The sequence below is a fragment of the Geotrypetes seraphini genome, chromosome 4 (assembly GCF_902459505.1).
Source record: "Geotrypetes seraphini chromosome 4, aGeoSer1.1, whole genome shotgun sequence".
NCBI lineage: Eukaryota > Metazoa > Chordata > Amphibia > Gymnophiona > Dermophiidae > Geotrypetes > Geotrypetes seraphini.
The window spans coordinates 281,178,095-281,199,842 of record NC_047087.1 but is presented as its reverse complement, the minus strand read 5'-3'; the positions used below and the strand labels follow the sequence as shown (position 1 = coordinate 281,199,842).

At 42.8% G+C, this 21,748-nt stretch overlaps 1 protein-coding gene across 3 annotated transcripts in view; it reads right to left on the bottom strand.

Moving 5' to 3' along the window:
- The window catches only part of PYROXD2 (pyridine nucleotide-disulphide oxidoreductase domain 2), a 147,380-nt gene that overhangs the window by 5,845 nt on the left and 119,787 nt on the right, over positions 1-21,748 (bottom strand). Inside the window, exon 16 of one of the 3 annotated variants that reach the window (XM_033941061.1) lies at positions 17,668-17,879. The exons of the other annotated variants lie outside the window; for them this stretch is intronic. Within the exon in view, the coding sequence (XP_033796952.1) occupies positions 17,818-17,879 (62 nt within the window). The 3' untranslated portion in view covers positions 17,668-17,817. Of the gene's footprint in view, positions 1-17,667; positions 17,880-21,748 lie in introns of those variants that run through there. 3 annotated transcript variants of the gene reach the window in all.

The following is a 21,748-nucleotide window of genomic DNA, read 5'->3' as shown; positions in this document are numbered from 1 at the left end:
AATCCATTTGAAAATGTCGAAGCGTAAAGAGAATGAAGAGTTTGGTAGCAGCACAAAGAAAAAGCGCAGCCAATTTAAGAAGGAATGGCTGACCGAGTTTTTGGTTGACACCACGTTGCCGCACGCGAGTGGACGGAAAACAGTGGCGATGAAAGAAATATTCGAATATAGCGACACGGACAACGCATTAATTTGCTCCCTATGCCGAAAAGCAGGTGTTAACGGAGAATGGAGCACAGGGAAGACTTGGTCTGAGTGGAAAATTGATTATTTAAAGCGTCATCTGAATCATAATTCTCATTTAGAAGCGGTTCAAAAGCTTCACAATCAAAGCCGAGGTTTTCTAATGAATTTCTTGAAAGAAACTCCCGATAGTCGGAACAACAGAATCGAATACGCACAGAGATATAAATCAAGTCCAGAGGGAGTTAACATTTTAATTGATAATATATTGCTAGCGGTAAAGTTGAATTCGTCCATGCTATCCGTCCAGGAAATTCACAATCACATGGCTAAATACGTAAAAATACCTGATAGCTGGAGAAGCAAAAACTATGCTTTCGAGTTCCTTGACTGCATAAATGCCATTGTTAAACGGGAAACATTTACAGAAATCCGGAGGTCTCCTTTTCATACCCTAATAATTGATGAAAGTACTGATATTTCTGTTTTGAAAATGCTCATAATATACATTAAATTTAGAAGAAGTGGCAGCAACATTCATGAGACAGTTTTTGCTGGCATCAAACATCTAACTGCTTGTGACAGCACAGCTATAGTTGATGCTATAAAGCAGTTTTATAGTGAGAACGATTTAGATTTCAGTCGTATGGTCATGTTCACGTCCGATGGAGCATCAGTCATGCTTGGGAAGCATAATGGTGTAGCTGCAAAGTTACGTCAATCAGTTCCTCATCTTCTAGAGCAACACTGTGTAGCTCACCGCGAAGATCTAGGCATAGACGATGCATGGAAAACGATCCCATTCATGAAAGAGATCGAAACTCTAATACGCACCGTGTATACGATTTTCAGTAGATCGAGCGTACGAAAAGCCAAACTGGAGGATATTGCTAATGCTGCAGACTCAGATGTCATTTCATTTAAAGCTATACATGATGTTAGGTGGCTGTCTCGGCACTTTGCTGTAAGTGCAGTGGTTAGAAATTATGACATCCTGTTAGAATATTGTCAAGAACAGGTGGAAGAAGACAATGATCCCGTGCACAAATACTGCCTTACTAAATTGAGTAATCTGGAATTTAAAGTTGCGCTATTTATTCTCTGCGATGTTCTTGAGGAGCTTGGATCACTGTGTAAGCTTCTTCAGAAGAGTTGTTTGGCACCTTTGGATGCATTCCAGTTCACTAAAGCCAAATTAAGGAAACTCAGATCTCAATATCTGGGAGAAAAACCACATTTCAATGAAAATGTTGAAACTCTCATTTCATCTTGTAATTCTGTAATTAAAACAGATCATATTCTTACATTTATTACACAAACTTGTGATCATATGGACAAAAGATTTCCTGACAATGAATTAGAGGACTGGCGTGTTTTCGACAAAGACTGTATCTCAAATCCGTCCAACTTAGAGGAATTTACATTTGGAAACGAACAATTTTCACGATTATCTAACCGTTATTTTCTGTTAATGAACAAAGATGATGAACATTGTTTCAAAAGGCAGCTTATTTCAGAATATTCGGAGTTCAAATATATTATTGCTGAAAAAGTAAAAGCAGGAGCTATACAAACGCTTCAGGAAATGTACAATTTTGCTCAGCAGCATAAACAGTTCAGTGGACTAAATGCTCTATTAGACGTGTGTGGCACCTTTCAGGCTTCAAGTGCCGATTGTGAGAGAGGATTTAGCTTGATGAATGCTATAAAGACAAAGACTCGTAATAAGTTAAGAGTAGAACATTTGGAATGCCTAATTAGAATCAAACTTTATTTAGCCACAGGAAATAATGTAAACATAGACAGTGTTTACAATTTTTGGAAATCAGAAAAAGGCAGAAGAGAACAATCTTAATAAAGAATTTTGTACTTTCAAGAATTAATGCGTTGTTTTGTGTTCTTAAAAATATTATTTAACGTTATTTAATTTAGCGTGTAGGCCTAAAATTCCTTTGAATACCTCGTCCTCATGTATCAGCAACTTTGACAACATATTTATTTGGCTCATAACTTGCTGGCGCCCGATATTTTTAGCTCACAGTGAAAAAAGTTTGCTCACAACACCCGCCCGCTTAGAGGGAACACTGCCAGCAACTACTATGCTGCTTGTACAATTTAGAAATGGACAGATATTAAAGATATTTCTCTATGGTATAACTCTAATTTTAACTGTAAAGTGCTGTGTAAATTCAAAAAAGATTGGTGTAATTTAAATATGTGGTCTTTTTCTCAATTGTATGACATCAATAAAAACTGCCTATTTCCATTTCAAGTTATCAGAGAAATATGAATTACATTCTTAACAAATATCAACATGGTTTCTGTTAACTCAATTTTGGACTAACATCCATATTTGCCCTAGGGATTATACATATCCACATATTACCTCCATTTGTGTTTCTCTTTTACAATCCAGTTCAAATCCTAAGCCACACTCATATAGCAACTACTGTCAATTATATATGGATAAATAAATCATTGAAATGCTGTTGGAAGTTGAATGATTTATTTACCCATATGTAACTGAAAGTACAGTCAAACCTCAGTTTGCGAGTAACGTAGTTTGTGAGTGTTTTGCAAGATGAGCAACACTCTAGCAAACCTTGTCTCACAAACCGAGCGTTCACTTGATTTGCAAGCCCCCACCCCTGTGAATCGGCATTGCACCCTCGCGAATCATCATCGCCTCCCCCCCTCCCAGACCCTAACCACGATCGGGCACCGGCAAGAAGCACCAACCCAAAGGACATGACGGTGCCCAAAGAGTCTGTTGCTGATTGTGCTGGGCCTTGAGCATCTGCGCATGCTCAAGGCCTTCTGGCTCCCGCTGTCTCCGATATTATAATGAGATTCTCGGTATCTTATTAGAATCTTGAAGAGAGCGGGAGCCAGAAGGCCTTGAGCATGTGCAGATGCTCAAGGCCCAGCACAATCAGCGGCAGGCTCTTTGGGCACCGGCATGTCCAGTGGGTTGGTGCTGCTTGCTGGTGCCCGATCGCGGTAAGAGTTTGGGCAGGGAGGGGGGCAATGCTGGTTCATGGGGGGGGTAGTGTGGAAGCGCGCCAGTGGCCTCAGGGGGGGTCTTTTGGGGATGTGGAACGAATCAAGTGAGTTTCCCTTACTTTCTATGGGGAAATTTACTTTGATATATGAGCACTTTGGTATACGAGCATGCTTCTGGAATGAATAATGCTCGCAAACCAAGGTTCCACTGGAGTTGCTATATGAGTGTGGCTTAGGATTTGAACTGAGTTGTTGATATTGCTTCACTCCAAATTGATATTTATTATTGGCCTTTGAGTGGATGATCTGTTTTACAATCAGCATCTATTATCTATAAAATCCTTCAGGCTTTTAAAAAGTGATTTGGGATTGGGCATGCAATTAACCTCTTCAGAGTGGGGAAAAATACTTTTGCCCTTCTTTATCTGCAGCTTTACTGCAATCTTACTTTATTTTGCATAATGCTTATTGGACTCCTAAACTTAGAAAACCTTAAAGGAAAACACCTGAGAAATGCTGGACTTGCAACAAGTCACCTGGAATGTTGTCACATATGATCTTCTGTACTAATTTAACCTAATACAGGTCTCAAATCCTTGATACTATTTCTAATGTATTTGCTGTATCTGTTCCCATAACTAACAGAATTGTTATACTCCGGTCATCCGATCCTAATATTACTCTAAGGCCTATTCTAGATTATTTGATCTTATGATAGCATTAGCCTTATATATTGTTCTTTATTGGAAAAATAATTTAAAAGTTTCATATCACGAATGGTGGAATACTTTATGTGTCTACAGAAAATATTAAGAAATTATAGCACTAAAATGGAATCATTTATCTTCATTTACTAAAGGTTGGACTATTTTAGATACATATTGCTCTCAATTTTAGTATAATTGGAGCTTTGTATCAATTAATAATGAAGCCACATGTATTTGTTGATGTTTCTTTTATGTTTATTCTTTTCTTTTGTATACATATTGAAAAATTTATAAATAAATGTTAAAAGAAGGAAAAAAAAGAAAATGTAAGGTTACATGTATTTTTCGTGCCAGTCAGAAATTTAGTCCTCTTAAGTTGATAAACAGAGATACAACAAGAGACATTTCTTTGCATATGGCTAGATCTAAGACTCTAGATTCTTGAGCATTTATTTCATTTTTTGTGCCAAAATTTAAACACAAAGCTTCTGGGCACAGGGTGATTTATATTACATTTCACATAAGATGGATTTCAAGTGAATTGATATAGTCCTCTAGTCATTCCTAATAGAATTAAAATTCTTTGCTCCATTCTTAATTTACTATAGTGGCAGTAATTTGGAACAGTAATCAGATCTTGCAGTTTAAAAAGGTTCATCTTTTTTCTATAGAATAGAAAGTTTTCGACAAAGTGGTGGTGTAAGTAGCAAGTTAGCTGTTTCCAATAGAATGTTATTTGCTTGGCATTCCTTCTATATAAGGCAGTGCAGTGATTTGAACACCATGACTACCATTCACAGCTGTCAAAGTTAAAGGCTGAAGCTGGAAGAAATGTTATATTTTTCTCTCACTGGGCAGTAAATCAGCAGTGCTTCACATTTTTGCTGGGAACAGAAAGTTGAGGGTGAGGCTGCAAAATGGAGCTCCAGCTAACTAATTTGTCACTAGCTCGCAATCCTTTTCAATTTCTTCTCCATCATTTGTTAAGAGCCTGAGACACCAATTGGGCACCTCATCAAACACTGGGGAGCAGAATCTAGCATTCCTCTACTCTCCTAAGGTAATTCTATAAGAGGACCATATGTAGGAACCATAAATATGCCTATTTAGCACTGATTCTATAAAATAGGCACCTACTTTACTTCATAGAATACTAGAGTAACTGGGTAAATATTAAAAATACTGCCGTACAGTTGATTTTCGGATTGAAACAAACCAATCAATCACGTATCACAGTAGTATCACAGATTACACTGGCTGACAATGGAAGCTAGAGTAATTTTCAAGTTCGGTTGTATATGATTTATAGCTTTGAATAGACTTTTACCCAGTTATCTTCTTGACCATTTCAAATTCGCAAACAGAAAACATTTATGTAAAGTGCGATTCTTTGACTTTCCACCTGTAAAGGGATGTGTTTATAGACGATTCTTTGGTATAAATGTTAGCATATCAGGCAGAAGAAGTAGATAGAAGACATTCAAGCCCAGATTCTGTATAGGACACCTGGTCTCAGAAGCCGATGGAGGAGCCTTAGGCGCCTGGGCCATTCAGGCCTTGGGCCCCTCCCCAGTACATCCCACAATGCACAGGGAAGGGGCAGGCCTGCTTCATTTCGACGGAGGCGGGCCTGCCGGCCGGTAGAAGACCCATCCGTCCAATCAACTTTTAAGGTTAGTAGGGGGTGTTAGTATGGGGGGTATCTTCATGCAGGAGGGGTTGGGCACCCTCCTGCCAGCAAACTTTGGGGAGGGTCTTCTGACAGGAAGGGTTGGGTACCCTCCTGCTGGTGATCGTCGGAGACGGGTGGGGGGGTTCTTCTGGGCAGGAGGGGTTGGGCACCCCTACTGCCTCATTCAGGGGAGAGGACTGGCAGCCACCATACTTATTGCAGCAGGGAGATCTCTTGCCACGATAAGTATAGCAGCTGTATCTACTTACAATGTAGGCCAGCATTTTGTTGACCTACATTGTAAGTGTTTCCCGCTCTACTAGGGAGATGCGTACAGCCGCCTAGGTTCGTCTAAGTCGACTTCCGGGGCAAACCACACCCACGGCTAGCCTTAGGCAAACCTAGGCAGCCATGTTGGCCTCCCTAGGCTGCCAGAGGCGACTCCAATGTAGGCGGCCTGCCTGGGGAGCATTTTTTTAGAACACGTGCGTCCTAATTACAATCGGGATGTAGTTTGCAAAATTTGGGCCTCAGAATATATCTAAAAAAGGGGAAGTCTTACTAATAGGTGAATTTAACATGCTGGATGTTGATGGGGTATCCCTATTACGGGGTCTTCTAGAAGTAGGGAGATCCTGGATTCTCTACAAGGAGAACTGTTCCAGCATTTAGTAATGGAACCCACGCGGGATGGGGTCATACTGGACTTAGTGCTTACAAACGGGTAAAGTGTTTCTGATGTTACAGTGGGTGATCATCTGGCATCCAGTGATCACTGCTTGGTACAGTTTAATATTAAGATGGGTATAGAGAGGGCTTATTCAAAAGTAAAGGTTCTAGACTTTAACAAAACTAACTTTGTTCGGATGGGGGTTTACATCAAGGAATTATTGGCTGGATGGGAATGTCTGGAAGGAGTGGAAATGCGGTGGGCAAAACTGAAAGGAGCGATTGTAAGGGCAACAAACCTTTTTGTGAGGCAAGTGAGTAAGGGGAAAAGAAGACCACTTTGGTGCTCGATAGTAGCTGAGAAGGTAAGGAATAAGAGGTTAGCTTTCATAAACTACAAAAGTTCGCAGAAAAGAGGAAGACAGGTAAAAATATCTGGAAAAGTTATGAGAGACTGGTCATGTAGTCAGGAAAGCAAATATGCAAATTGAAGAAAAAATAGCTGACATAGTAAAACAGGGAGACAATATTTTTTTTTAGATATATTAGTGATAGGAAGAAGTGCAAAAGTGGCATTATGAGACTCAAAGGTGAAGGGGAGGAATATGTAGAAGCTGATAAAGAAAAGGCTGAAATGCTTAACAAATATTTCTGTTCTGTGTTCACGGCTTAAGCACCGGGAGTGGGACTGCAGAAGACAACCGTGAATAGGGATGGAGGAGTAATAGACCCTGATAGATTTTCAGAGGGTTGTGTTCATGAGGAGCTAGCTAAAATAAAAGTAGACAAACAATTGGGGCCGGATGGTGCACATCCGAGGGTGCTGAAGGAACTTAGGAAAGTTCTGGTGGCTCTGCTGACTAACCTTTTCAATGAGTCTCTAGAGTCGGGAGTGGTACCGGAGGACTGGAGAAGGGCAGATGTGGTCCCTTTCCACAAAAGTGGAAGTAAGGAAGAAGTAGGGAATTACAGGCAGGTAAGTCTGACTTCTGTGGTAAGCAAATTAATGGAAACACTTTTAAAACAGAGAATGGTGAAGTTTCTGGAATCCTGTGGACTAGAGACAACATGGATTCACTAGAGGTAGGTCTTGTCAGACAATTATGATCAATTTCTTTGATTGGGTGACCAGAGATTTGAATAGAAGATGTGTACTAAATGTGTTGTATTTAGATTTTAGCAAAGCCTTTGACAGTGTTCCACACAGACTTCTAATAAATAAACTGAGTGTCGTCGGGATGGGTCCCAAAGTGATGGGCTGGGTCAAGAACTGGTTGAGTGGAAGGCAACAGAGGGTAGTGATCAATGGAGATCGCTCTGAGGAAAGGGATGTTACCAATGGTGTGCCGCAAGATTCTGTTCTTGGGCCTGTTCTTTTTTTTTTTTTTTTTTCTTTATTCGTTTTTAAACTTTCATCAAGTGTACAAGAATCATAATAAACACTATTAATTAGATCACTTGAACATCTTATCATTGTATCTTATAAATATAAATGCAACCCTCCCTCCAAGCCCATTATTCATTATAAGATCATAAACCCTCCCATTAAACCCTTCCCCTCAAACAGGTTGGAAAGGTGACGGCGAAAACTAGAAGGATGCTAGGTTGCATAAGGAGAGGTATGGCTAGTAGGAACAAGGAGGTATTGATGTCCCTGTATAAGACTGTGGTGACACCTCATTTAGAATACTGTGTACAATTCTGGAGGCTGCACCTTCAAAAAGATATAAAAAGGATGGAGTCAGTCCAGAGGAAGGCTATTAAAATGGTGTGTGGTCTTCATCATAAGGCGTATGGGGAAAGACTTAAAGATCTCATTCTGTATACTTTGGAGGTAAGGCGAGAGAGGGGAGATATATAGAGAAGTTTAAATACCTACGTAATGTAAATGTGCATGAGTCGAGTCTCTTTCATTTGAAACGAAACTCTGCAGTGAGAGGGCATAGGATGAAGTTAAGAGGTAATAGGCTCAGGAGTAATCTAAGGAAATACTATTTTACAGAATGGTTGATAGATGCGTGTAACAGTCTCCAAGAGGTGGTGGAGACAGAGACTGTGTCTGAATTCAAGAGGGCCTGTGATAAGCTTGTGGGATCTCTCAGAGAGAGAAACAGATAAAGGTTACTGCAGATGGGCAAACTAGATGGGCCATTTGGACTTTATCTGCCATCCTCTTTCTATGTTTCTATGTAGGAGAAACAAGTTAGCACTCGCATACCATTTTCCACTTCTTATTTGGCCTTCAGAAAAATGTTGAAAACATACTTGTTTTTTAAATATTTTGATTAATTTGCTATGTTTGGTTAATATCTCTTGGTATATAAGAATATCTGTGGTATATAAGAATCTATGTTATGTTAATATTTGCATTTTCACATGTGAGCACTTATGCTTGCCACAGAGACTAGATTGGAGAAATAAGCATGAAAATTACAGTATTCATCCATCCCACCCTTGTAAACACCTGCTTGCAAAGTATACATCAGTCAAATAAACACATACTTTTAGAATGGCACATGGCTAGATTATTGTCATTTACCTGTATGTGTTAAGAGACATGCATAAATGATAGAAATCCAATCAGAAATTAAGATTTTTGAAGTGCCACTTGACTCAAATTTGTGTATGGAGACACATTTCTAATGCAATAGGCACATCATTCTTAAACCTGTGGGTTGTGTACCTCTGATCTGTGAGATCTGGTGAGGGGGCCTCATTTACATCTTTCTGCTCCGTCTCCAGTCACTCTGGTTTGTCCTGTAATTCCTCAGTTTTATTTTCTACACGCAAGATGGTAGGAACCTGTCTGTTCTGTTCATGTTTATTTTTCCTTTAATTTTGGGTTTTATTATCCAGTCATAAGGCTTTTTGGTGCTGCAGAGGATCCAGTTATGGAACATTTCTGGCTGTGTTTTCTCTCCCCAACTTTGCATGTGAGATCTGGTAGGGGTTTGAGGTCTCAGTCCGGCCAGTAGGACTGAGGAGCAGTCTGAAGAAGCAAAATATCCGGGTTTCCAGGCTTGTCTGAGGCAGAAGTTCTGTGGCTGCAGTTTCAGCCTGAGCAGCTCCCAGCAGCTGCATGGCACAGTGAGTACAGACAGTTAGAGCCTATGAAAGAAATCAGGAGGGGGGGTTGTCTCTAAAAGTAGTTTTTGAAGGTTTCTGGGGTTAGGGACAGGGTCCCCCACCTCTAAAATTCCATTCCCCAATTTTTTGACCCCTTATTTATCTCTCTTAAGTCTTTTTTGCGTTAGAATCGCTGCTACTCGGCTATCTTGGATTTCCTGATTTTAGAATAAAAGCCTCTAGCTGCCTCAAAATATTTCGATTTGGCTCAAAACCGATCCGGATGAACTCTTCAGGCCAGGATACCTATGATATATACTAGATTTGTGCTGGATGGCTGACTGAGAACCGTGCATGTCATGTGTGTCACATGAGGGGGGAGCGAGTTACTGGCTTAGTCTCCTCTAGTCTCTCTGGTGGTATGGGGGTCCCAGATGACTTGAGTTTCAGGTCAAAAATCCTGACTCCAGCTGGGAAATGGTAAAAGTGCATCCCCAGCAAAGCTCAGCCGTTCATCTACTACTACTACTACTACTATTTATCACTTATATAGCACTGAAAGGTGTACACAGCGCTGTATATTTTGACATTTAGTAGATGGTCCCTGTTTGGAAGAGCTTATAATCTAACTTGGACACTAAGACATGTCATAGGGTTGGGGATGCAGAACCCAAGATGAGAGGAGTTAGGAGTTGAAAGCACTCTTGAAGAGGTGGGCTTTTAACTTGGACTTGAACATTGCCAGAGATGGAGCACGCCATAGGGAACATAAGCACAGTAGCCCGTTCTCATTGTGGTTACTAGTTCCTGGCCCAAACCCAAGGAGTAGCAATATTCCATGCTACCGATCCAGGGCAAGCAGTCCTTCCCCCATGTCTTTCTCAATAATAGACTATGGACTTTTCCTCCAGGATTGGGGCAATTTGTTCCAGGCATACTGTGCAGCAAGAAAGAAGGGATGGAGTCTGGAGTTGGCTGAGGAGGAAAAGGCATAGACAGGAGAGACTTATCAGCTGTGGAGCTCGTGGTGGGGAACATAGGGGGAGATAAGTGAAGAGAAATAGGGGCAGCTGAGTAAATACATTTGTAGTTCAGTAAGAGGAGTTTAAATTGTATTTGGAAATGGATGGGAAGCTAATGAAGTGACTTTAGGTGGGTATAGCGGCTCTCACGAATATGGTTGATGGTCTGCATCATAAGGCATATGGGGACAGACTTCAAGATCTCAATGTGTATACTTTGGAAGAATGGCAGAAGATATGATAGAGACGTTTAAATATCTACATGGCATAAATGCGTATGAGGCAAGTCTCTATTATTTGAAAGGAAGCGCCGGAATGAGAGATCATAGGATGAAGTTAAAAGGTGATAGGCTCAGGAGTAATCTAAGAAAATACTTTTTTATAGAAAAGGTGGTAGATACATGGAATAGTCTCCTGGTAGAGGTAGTGGAGACAAAGACTGTGTCTGAATTCAACAAAGCGTGGGACAGGCATGCAGGATCTCTTAGGGAGAGGAGATAGTAGATGTTGTGGATGGGCAGTCTGGATGGACCATTTGGCCTTTATCTGCCATCATATTTCAATGTTTCTATGTAATTTACTGTCACCCAAAGAAAGTAATCAGATTTGTTTTACAAGAACTGCTTCATGTCTTGCAATTCATTTGATTCCAGAAACCTCATTATTCTCTGCTTTAGAAGTATTTCCATTAATTTAAGAACATAAGAATAGCTTTACTGGGTCAGACCAATGGTCCATCTAGCCCAGTATCCCAACTTCATGGTGGCCAATGCAGGTCACAAGTACTTGGCAAAAACCTAAATAGTAGCAATATTCCATACTACTGATCCAGGGCAAACTGTAGCTTTCCTCCATGTCTGCCTCAATAGCAGACTATGGACTTTTACTTCAGGAACTTGTCCAAATCTTTTTTTAAACTAGCTACATTAACTGCTCTTACCACATCCTCTGGCAATGTGTTCCAGAGTTTAACTATTCACTGAGTGAATGTTTCCTCCTATTAGTTTTAAAAAAAGTATTTCCCTGTAACTTCATTGAGTGTCTCCTAGTCTTTGATGAAGTAAAACATTGATCCCCTTGTATTCATTCTACACCACTCTGGATTTTATAGACTTCAATCATATCTCCCCTCAGCCATCTCTTTTCCAAGGTGAATGCACACTGGTTACCTATCACCTGCAGGTAGGGCTAGTCTCAGGGCACTGGTCTTTGATCTGGGGGCCACCGCGGGACCGGACTGCTGGGCACAATGGACCACTGGTCTGACCCAGCAGTGGCAAATTCTTATGTTCTTACCCACAGGATTACATTCAAATTGCTTTTTCTTACCTTCAAAGTAAAAACGGATCACTCGCCAGCTTTCATAGATAGACTGCTAATTCCATACACAACTTCTAGGGTCCTCTGATCATTACAACATAATCTTCTTGATATTCCTTCCATCCGCTAGTCTATGATATGACCCGCAAAACAATTTTCTCAGTAAGGCACCCACATTGTGGCACTCCCTCCCTTCAAATATGAGATAAGAATCTAATGCTGCCAAGTTTAAAATAAGCCTCAAAACCTTTCTTTTTAAAGATGTCTATGGGCAGGGCAGGGCAGGATTAATTCATTGGTGGGCCCTAGGCATCCAAGTGCACTGTGCCCTCCCTGGACCTACCCCTCCATGGTCCTTCCCCTTACCCATCTCTGCCCCTTCTCCCATATCCCCCCTCCTCCAGAAGTCCAAGCAGCACCTTCTCCATCCTTCATTATTAAGTGCAGCTGAACTTGCAGTCTTCAATAGACAGTGGGTAGAGGTACCTACACATTGCCCACGGCTGACCCGGAAGCCTTCCCTCTGACACAAAATCTCAGTGTCAGAGGAAAGGCTTCTGGGTCTGCCATGAGCAGTGTGTAGGAATCGCTGCCCATGGCCTTTTGAAGACTGCAAGTTCAGCTGCACTGAATAATGAAGAAGGCAATACTTGGATGTCTGGAACTGGGCCTGGAAGCAGGTACATTGACATCATCGGAGCAGGCAGAATTTCAGGCACCCTTGAACTCTTCGGGCCCACGGCACATGCCTACTTGGCCCACCTGTTAATCCTGCCCTGTCTATGGGGTATAAATCTGGATACTGATTTCAGTTTATTCAACTCCCTTTTGTTTTTTTTCCCTTCCCCATCTCATTTTTTTATTTTAAGAACATAAGCAGTGCCTCTGCTGGGTCAAACCAGAGATCCATCATGTCCAGCAGTCCGCTCACGCGGCGGCCCATCAGATCCAGGACCTGCATATTAATCCTCTATCTATACCTTTCAATCCCCTTTTCCTTCAGGAAAACATCTAATCCTTTCTTGAACCCTAATACTCTGTCCTACCACGCCCTCTGGAAGCGCATTCCAGGTGTCCACCACCCTCTGGGTGAAGAACTTCCTAGCATTGGTTCTGAATCTGTCTCCTCTTAATTTATCCGAATGCCCTCTCATTCTTGTAGTCTTCAAAAGTTTGAAGAATCTGTCCCTCTCCACTTTCTCTATGCCCTTCATGATCTTGTAAGTCTCTATCATGTCCCCTCTAAGCCTCCGCTTTTCCAGGGAAAAGAGCCTCAGTTTCTCCAATCTTTCAGCATATGAAAGGTTTTCTATACCTTTTATCAATCTCATTGCTCTTTTCTGAACTCTCTCGAGTATCGCCATATCCTTCTTAAGGTATGGCGACCAATACTGGACTCAGTACTCCAGATGCGGGTGCACCATCGCCCGATACAACGACAGGATAACTTATTTCATTCTGGCTGTAATACCTTTCTTGATAATACCTAGCATTCTGTGCACCTTCTTAGAGGCCGCTGCGCACTATGCTGACTGTTTTTTCTACCAGTACCCCCATGTCCTTCTCTGGCTACTTTCTTCCATTACCAGCCCTCCCATCGTGTAGTTGTACCTCAGATTTCTGTTTCCTACATGCAAGACTTTACATTTCTCTACAATGAACTTCATCTGCCATCATGTCGCCCACTCCCCTAGTTTGTTCAGGTCCTTTTGTAAATCTTCGCAGTCCTCTTTTAGTCCTGGTCCCATTAAATAGTTTGGTGTCATCTGCGAATTTTATTACTTCGCACTTCGTCCCTGTTTCTAGATCATTTATAAATACATTGAATAGCAGCAGTCCAAGCACCGACCCCTGTGGAACATCACTCGTAACCCTCCTCCAGTCCGAGTAGTGACCCTTCACTCCTACCCTCTGCTTCCTACCCACCAACCAATTCCTGATTTTATGACATGATGTAACCCTTACTGTTTTCCTTTCATATCCTATGTTGTCCATCTCATCTTAATTCATCCATGTTAGTTCCCTATGTTTTAGATTATTTTTTTTAGAATATGTTTTTTATGTAAACCACTTAGGATTGTTTTAAGCGGTATATCAAACCGAAATAAACTTGAAACTAACCTCTTTAGTCTTGGATAATTTCCTAAACGAGAAGTCCATGGGCCATTATTGAGATGGCTTGGGGAAATCCACTGCTTATACCTAAGAAAAGCAGCAAAATCTGTTTTACTACTTGGGATCTAGCTAGGTACTTGGAACCTGGGTTGGCTACTGTTGGAAACAGGATACTGGACTTGATGGACCTTTGGTCTGTCTCAGTATGGCAATTCTTATGTTTCCTCATACAAAAGTAGTTCCATCCCCTTTAACTTCTTGGTTGCTCTTCTATGAACCTTTTTCTTGAGATAAGGCAACCAGAATTTAATTCAATACACAAGGTGAGGTTGCACCATGGAGCAATAAGTAGGCATTATAACATTCTTAATCTTGTTTACCATCACTTTTCTAATTATTCCTAGGATTTTGTTAGTTTTTGTAGCCGCCGTACATTGGGTGAAATGTTTCAGCATATTGTCTACAATGACACCCAGATCTTGGGCACTAACCTCCAAGGTGAATCCTAGCATCTGGTAACTATGATTTGGGTTATTCTTCTCAATGTGCATCACTTTGCATTTGTCCTCATTAAATTTCATCTGCCATTTGGATGCTCAGACTTCCTATTTCCTAAGGTTTGCCTGCAACTTTTCACAGTCTGCATGAGTATTAATAACTGAACAGTTTAGTGTCATCTGCAAATTTAATCACCTCACTCGTCATTCCAATTTCCAGATCATTTATAAATAAATTAAATAGCACCAGTCCCACAAAGGTCAGACTAACTGGCCTGTAATTCCCAACCTACTGTTTACCTCCACTTTTATGGAGAGGGACCAGATCCATCTTTTTCCATTCCTCCAAAACTACTCCTGGAGAAGCACTGAAAAGGCTGAGACACTTAAACACTGCTCCTGTTGCAGTTCATGGAAAGCAGTATCGGGGCAGTGCTCGTCTTGTTTACTCTTTTCCCAGAGGGCTTCTAAGCAGCATGGATATTTGTCAGACAGTCCTGTTTTGAATTTAAGTTATGCAGTTGGGGAAACTTTGCTTTGTTCGGGGGCTGGCTCCAGTTTCTTCAGAGAGCACAAGAAAGGTGACCATTGTGGATACCCATGCATCTCTTCCAGCTGCTGACAGTTTGTTTACTGCACTTCAACCTTCTCTTCTTACACCGAATCTGGCAACTCTGACTCCATTAGGGCTTTAGACTCATAAGCCTCCTTTTCTCCTGATTTCATTTTGTTGTTCCAACAGGCTTATTTATTAAAAAGTGTTCAGTCTTCCTAGGAACCTGTTGGTACAGTTTCTCAGCTTCAGAATGAATTGTTAAAAGGAGAAGATTAAATTATCCTTCAGACTTGGATGTGGAATACGTGATGTCAGGTCCTCTTTCTGAAGGGGTTCTTTCTGTGGCACCTGGTCATTCTATTTTAGATACAATGGTACCTTGGTTTACGAGCATAATTCGTTCCAGAAGCATGCTTGGAAACTAAAATACTTGTATATCAAAGCGAGTTTCCACATAGGAAATAATGGAAACTCGCTTTGATACGTTCGCCCCCCTCCCCCCCGAAGGCCAGCGGCGCTGCTCCCCCCAAGAACCGGCATTATTCCCCCCGCTCAGGAAGGCCCCCTCCCGCGTGATCCGCCATTCCCCCTGCTCGTTTCGCCCCCCCCCCCCGGCAATCCGGCAACTACCCCGCAATCCTGCGACACCCCCCTGCTCGCGTCGCACCCCTTCCCCGCCGCGATCCGGCATCCCCCAGGCATCCACCCACCCACCCGATCACATTTCTTACCCCCGTTTGGCACCGGCACCAACACACAGGACATGCCGGTGCCCGAAGATCTGCCTCCTTCGCGCTGGGCCTTGAGCATCTGCGCATGCTCAAGGCCGTCGGGTTCCCGTTCTCTCCGAGAATCTCAGAGAGAACGGGAACCCGAAGGCCTTGAGCATGCGCAGATGCTCAAGGCCCAGCGCGAAGGAGGCAGATCTTCGGGCACTGGCATGTCCTGTGCGTTGGTGCCGGTGCCAAACAGGGGTAAGAAATGTGATCGGGTGGGTGGATGCCTGGGGGATGCTGGATCACGGCGGGGGAAGGGGTGCAACGCGAGCGGAGGGTGCCGGATCGCGGGGGGCGCTCGTAAATCGAGGCACGCTCGGTTTCCGAGGTGCCGATTTTGCAAATGTTTTGCTCATCTTGCAAAACACTCGCAAACCGAGGTACCACTGTATTCTTTAGAAGGGGAACTGCCTGCTGATAAGGGCAATAATCCTATAGCAGTTAAGCTGTTTCATAAAGAAGAATTATATTCCTTCATTACTAAAGCCTTGGAAGTTCTCAGTTTTTCTTCTCTAGTGATACAGGGCACTGCTTCTTCTAATTCTATTATGGCAGGTACTAAAAAACACTCTTAAATCTTTTTCAGAGGCTATGCAGAAGTTTAATTTTGCACAATGGCGTACACAAAATGTCAGTTTTTAAAGTGGTTCTGGCTATGTCCAGATTGTATCTTATCTTTTTAGAGGGGTTTCAGAAGCTTAAATTACCTAATGTAGACACAATGGTAACAGAAGTGACTAAGAAAATGAGTATACCAGTCGAAGGAAAGCTAGACCCTGCCCTAAAGCTTTCCTTTGAAGTTGTTGTCCAGTCTACTGCTGCCCAATTCAGGGAAAAATTTGGCCTACTGAATCGATTTTTCAATTCGATTTGTTTTCCCACCAAATCAGGTGGGTTTTTTTTAAGCATTCCGACGGGTTTATTTTGCAGCCTCTTCATCCACCCCACCCCCCTTTGCCCTCTCAAATCCCACGCTGGCGCTGTGGTGTAAACAATATAAACAAAAAAGTCTTTTCCTCTCTCTGGCCCCCCTTTTATCAAGCCGCATTAGGGGTTTTTTAATCATCGACTACTGTGATAAAAGCTCTGAAGCTCATAGAATTCCTATAAGCATTGGAGCTTTTATCGCAGCGGCCAGCAATAAAAAAACCCTAACGCGGCTTGATGAAAGGGTGTTTCTGTTAATTCCTAGCTCATGCTCGCTATCTAACAGCAGCTCTAGCAGGATACATATTTCAAATCTGACATATTGTAATCACAAAGTAGAAAATAAAATTTATTCTTTTACCTTTTGTTGTGTTGTCATTTTATTATTCAAATCATGTAGGTCCCAGGCTCTGGTTTTTGTTTGTCTTTGTTAACTCATTCGCCATGGTCGCCTGCCCATTTGACGCTTTCTTCTTTCTCTGGGCTCATCATTTATGTTCCATCTCTGTACCTTCCCTTCCATTGCCATATCAAACATTTCTGTTTCTTTCCTACTGTCTACCATCTTTCTCCCTGCCTTGTGCCCTGGGTCAAACATCTCTGTTCCTCGCCATGCAGCATGTCTCCCTTCTTCCTCTCCATTATCATGTGCAACATTTCTTTCTCTCTCCCCTTACACCATTTCTCCCTCCCCTCCACCCTATGTCCAACATTTCTTCTTGCCCTCCACCCTATGTCCAAAATTTCTCCCTCTCTCTTCTCCATGCATGTCTCCCTCCCCTCCACCATATGCAGGATTTCTCCCTCTCACCTCTTTCTACCTATTTGTTGCATCTCTCCCTTCCTCTCCTTCATCCCATGTCCAATTCTTCCTCTCTTTCCATCTTTCGAGCCTTCTTATCTCCTTGTGCAGCATTTCCTGATTGCTACCATCAGAACCATGAGATCTGACATATCTTTGGACCTCCCAAAATAAGCAGTGGTGGCGGTGGCCAGCAGCGGCAGAACTGCTTACAGCCTGCCCCGTAAGGACTTTCCTCTGCTGCGTCATTAATGATATCATCAGTGACGCAGAAGAGGGAAGGCCATGGCGGGCTGGCAGTGAGCAGCCTGTTCAGAGCATTGCCTCTGCTGGTCAGCCGCCGACACTGTTGTTGCTGATTTAGGAGGCCTGGAGGTATGGCAGGTCTCACCAGGGAGGTTGATTCCCAGGTTAGTGTCGAGCGGGTGAAGTTGGTGCTTCTTTTCCTGATCCAAAGGAGTACGGTTTTTGAGATATTCAGCTGGAATTTGTTGGCAGTCATCTAGTTCTTTAAGTCGGAGAGGCAGTGTTGGAGATTGGACTGCTGGGAAGATCGGTTTTCACCTAGAGGGAGCAGTAGTTGGAGGTCATCAGCATAAGAGTGGATTTTGATGTTATGTTTATGAGCGATATCTATGATTGGCCTAATGTAGAGGTTGAATAAGAGTGGGGACAATAGGGCACCTTGGGGGACTCCGTATTTGATGGGTTTGGGATCAGATTTGCTTGGGCCTAGTAGTACAGATTGTGTTCTTTGGTAGAGGAAGGAGGTGAACCATTTGTGGGTGGCGTTCTTGATTCCAATGCCTGTGATAGAGAATGACATGGGGAAAAAATTTGTCCCCGTCCCCACAACCACAATCCCTGCCCCGTCCCCGCAGTATCCATACAAGCCTCAGTACTGCACTATTTAACTTATTACTTCCTTATAAATCAAAGTTCTGGCTGCTGAAATAGAGAAAGAGATGTTCAGCTGGCAGGGATTTGTTTATAATTTTTTATAAATACAATTAATATACTACTTTATCCTAAAGCAAAAAAATAAAATAAATAAATAAATAGAAATTTTTTTTTCTACCTTTGTTTTCTGGTTTATGCTTCACTCATCTTCTCATTCAATTATTTCCATCCACTGTCTATCTTCTCTCTGGTCTTCCATTTGCTCTATTACTGTGCCTCTCCCTTCACCCCCCCCCCCCCAATTGGTCTGTCACCCATCTTCTTCCCTCTGCTCCCCCATAGTCTGGCATCTCTGTCTTCTTCCCTTCCAGCGTCTTCTCCCCACTCTCTCTTCCCCATTCCCTTCAGCGTCCTCTCCCCACTCTATCTTCCCCATGTCCTTTCAGCGTCTTTTCTCTACTCTGTCTTACCCATGTCCTTTCAGCGTCTCTTCCTCTCCACCCTCCTTCAGCATCTGTTCCTTTCCTCCACCACCCTTCCCTCTCGCCACCCTTCGCACTGCCCCATCCCTCCTTCCTACCTACCTGAATCTATCTATCTATCTCCCTCCCTCCCCTTTACCTTCGCGGCGTGTTTTGAGTAACTTTCACAAAGCCATTGGAGCGTGTGTGGGCGGAAGTTGCGTCAAAGGAGAAACTTCCGCCCACACACACATGCTACTGCTTGATCGCTGGAATAATCTTCCACAACAGGTAATTGAGGCCAGCAGCGTGCCAGATTTTAAGAAAAGATGGGATTGGCATGTAGGATCTCTTCATGGAGGTAGTTTGGGGGTGGGTCATTAGTGTGGGCAGACTGGATGGGCTGAGGCCCTTTTCTGCCGTCATTTTTCTATGTTTCTAAAATGCGCCGCAAAGGTAAAGGGGAGGGAGGGAGATAGACAGATAGATTCAAGTAGGTAGGAAGGAATGAGGGGGCCGCGCGAGGGGTGCCTAAGAGTGGTGAGGTGGCGAGAGGGAAGGGTGGTGGAGGAATGGAACAGATGCTGAAGGGGGAAGGAGGGAGGGGGCCACGCATGATTGGTGACCGCGCATGTTCCTTCCCTTAACTGCTGGGACAAAGCCATTCACCGCTCCACGGGACAGTGGATGGCCTTGTCCCCGTACCCGCAGTGAGCACTTTCCCACCTCACCGTTTCAGCGGGTTAGCCGAGGGTAACAGCCACCATGTCATTCTCTAGTTTGTGAGTTGATGCAATAGGAGTTGGTCAATTGTGTCGAAGGCTGCACTTAAGTCGAGTAGCTCTAGCAAGGCGTTGCTCCCTTTATCAAGTATTGACCAGCTGTCATCAATGATTTCCAGAAGGATGGATTCAGTGCTATGTCCTATCCGAAAGCCAGACTGGAAGGGGGATAGGGCCAGGGTTCCCTGCTCTTCTATGAATGGTAGAAGTCGGTGGAGGACTATTCGTTCCAGGAGCTTGGGGGCAAAAGGGAGGTTGGAAACTGGTCGGTAGTTACCAGGGACGTTTGGGTCTAAGGTAGACTTTTTGAGGGTTGGCTTGATGATGGCTGATTTCCAGCTGTGAGGAATCTTACCCGTTGTTAGGGAGGAGTTAATGATGGGGAGGATGGATTCTGCTAGGGCATCTACTGTGGATAGAAAGAGGCTGGACGGGCAGGGGTCCAGGATAGTGTAGGAGGGTCTGAGTTCTTTCAGAGTTTCAAGATATTTGCTGTGTGTTGGGTGTAACTGGGAGATGGTTCTTTTTGACACGGTTTCAGGAGTGTGTGGGGGAGGGCTTGGGGGGAGTTTTTACTAGGGGTAGTATCTAGTTTGTTGCGGATGTCAACAATTTTGGATTGGAAAAAGTCAGAGAGATTCTCACTGTCCAGTTAGTAGGGGTGGTGTTGGTGTCTCCCTGGGCGGTGGCAAGGAGGTGGTTTGTCAGGGTGAATAAGCTTTTAGATCTATTTGGAACTCGATGTAGGAGTTGTGTGTAGTATGTTTTCTTTGCTTCTAGGATGGCAGTTTTGTAGGAGCTTGAGAGGTTTTTCCAGTGGGTCTTAGTCTCCTCATTTTGGTTCTTGACCCACTTCCTTTCAGCTTTGCATTGCACAACATACGAGAATAATGTGATGAGGTATTTTTGAAATGGCACAATGTAAAAGATGAAGGATTACGGCGCAGGAACATTCAACACTTAGTTGACAATGCAGAAGTAAAAGGCCTGAATGGTACCAGAGTTGAGAAGAATGAGTCTTTGAAGAGTGAGAGTGCAAGGGTACAGAAAGATCAAGGGCAGACCTAAGAATATTATTCCAAGTGCTAATTTGATTGGAAAGAGGAGAAGTCAAAAAGTTATCCGGGAAAACTTCACAGTGCTTAAAAAAAATTTCAGGAGTAAGGGACTTAAGTTTTCTGACTTGTTTCACGGAAGAAACATAAGCAGAAGACATAGAATTAGTAACAGTATATGGGAACTGCAAGAGAATGTGATCAGACCATAGTATTGGGAGAGTAACTGGAATAGAAAAACAAGGGGTATGCAATTTAGGAGTCAAAACAAGGTCAAGAAGATGACTTGCGGAATGAGTAGAATCATAGAGCAGAAAAGTCCTGGGCAAGGATGTCTAAAGAATCATCATAATGAATATTAAAATCACCTACAATAAGAAGTGTAGATAGAGAAGTAAGGTGAAAATTAATAAGATCTTGTAAGGCCAAAAGAAAAGAAAGAGTAGCTGGGGCGGATTATAGATAAGAAGAAGAGACGTGGGAAGAGGTAGAGAAATTTGTAAAACTAGGTACTCCAAAATGGAGGAAAGGAAATAACTATGGTTTTGCAACTGGTGGACAATTCAATTGAAGTTGACCATGGGACTACTATTTCAAAGTCAACCTCCTTAATGCATCCAATCTCAGATACATCGAGGGGGGCATGGTCTGCTCAGAAGACAGATCTATACATCAATCTTCTTGAGCAAATGGTCATTTGGAATGCTCTAAAGGCTTTCAGAGATTGGCTACTGAACCAAATTGTTCTCATTCAAACTGACAAAAAGGGTGTGATGTACTATGTGAACAAGCAAGGGGTTATGATACCTTATCTCTTGTGTCAGGAAGTAGTATGAATGTGGCAGTGGGCCACCCTCCACATATCTGGATGGCAAGAACAGCCTGGCAGCCAGACTAAGCAGGATGATGCAATTCACAAATGACCTCTCAACATGGGCATAGCCTGCAAGATCTTCTGAGAGTGGGACACTCCATTCTGGCTGAGACGGATTCAGTTCCCTCTTCTTTTGGAGTTGTCCTCCAAAGAACTGTGGAGATTAGAGTGTTTTCCAATTCTTATCACGCAGAACGAAGGGTCTCTTCTCTACCCCAACCTCCAGTCTCTGGCCCTTATTACTTGGATGTTGAGAGCATAGAATTTCAGTCCTTGAACCTCCTTGACGGTGTCTCAAGAATCTTGCTTTCTTCCAGGAAATATTCCATTAAGATGTGTTATTGTTATAAATTGAGGAGAT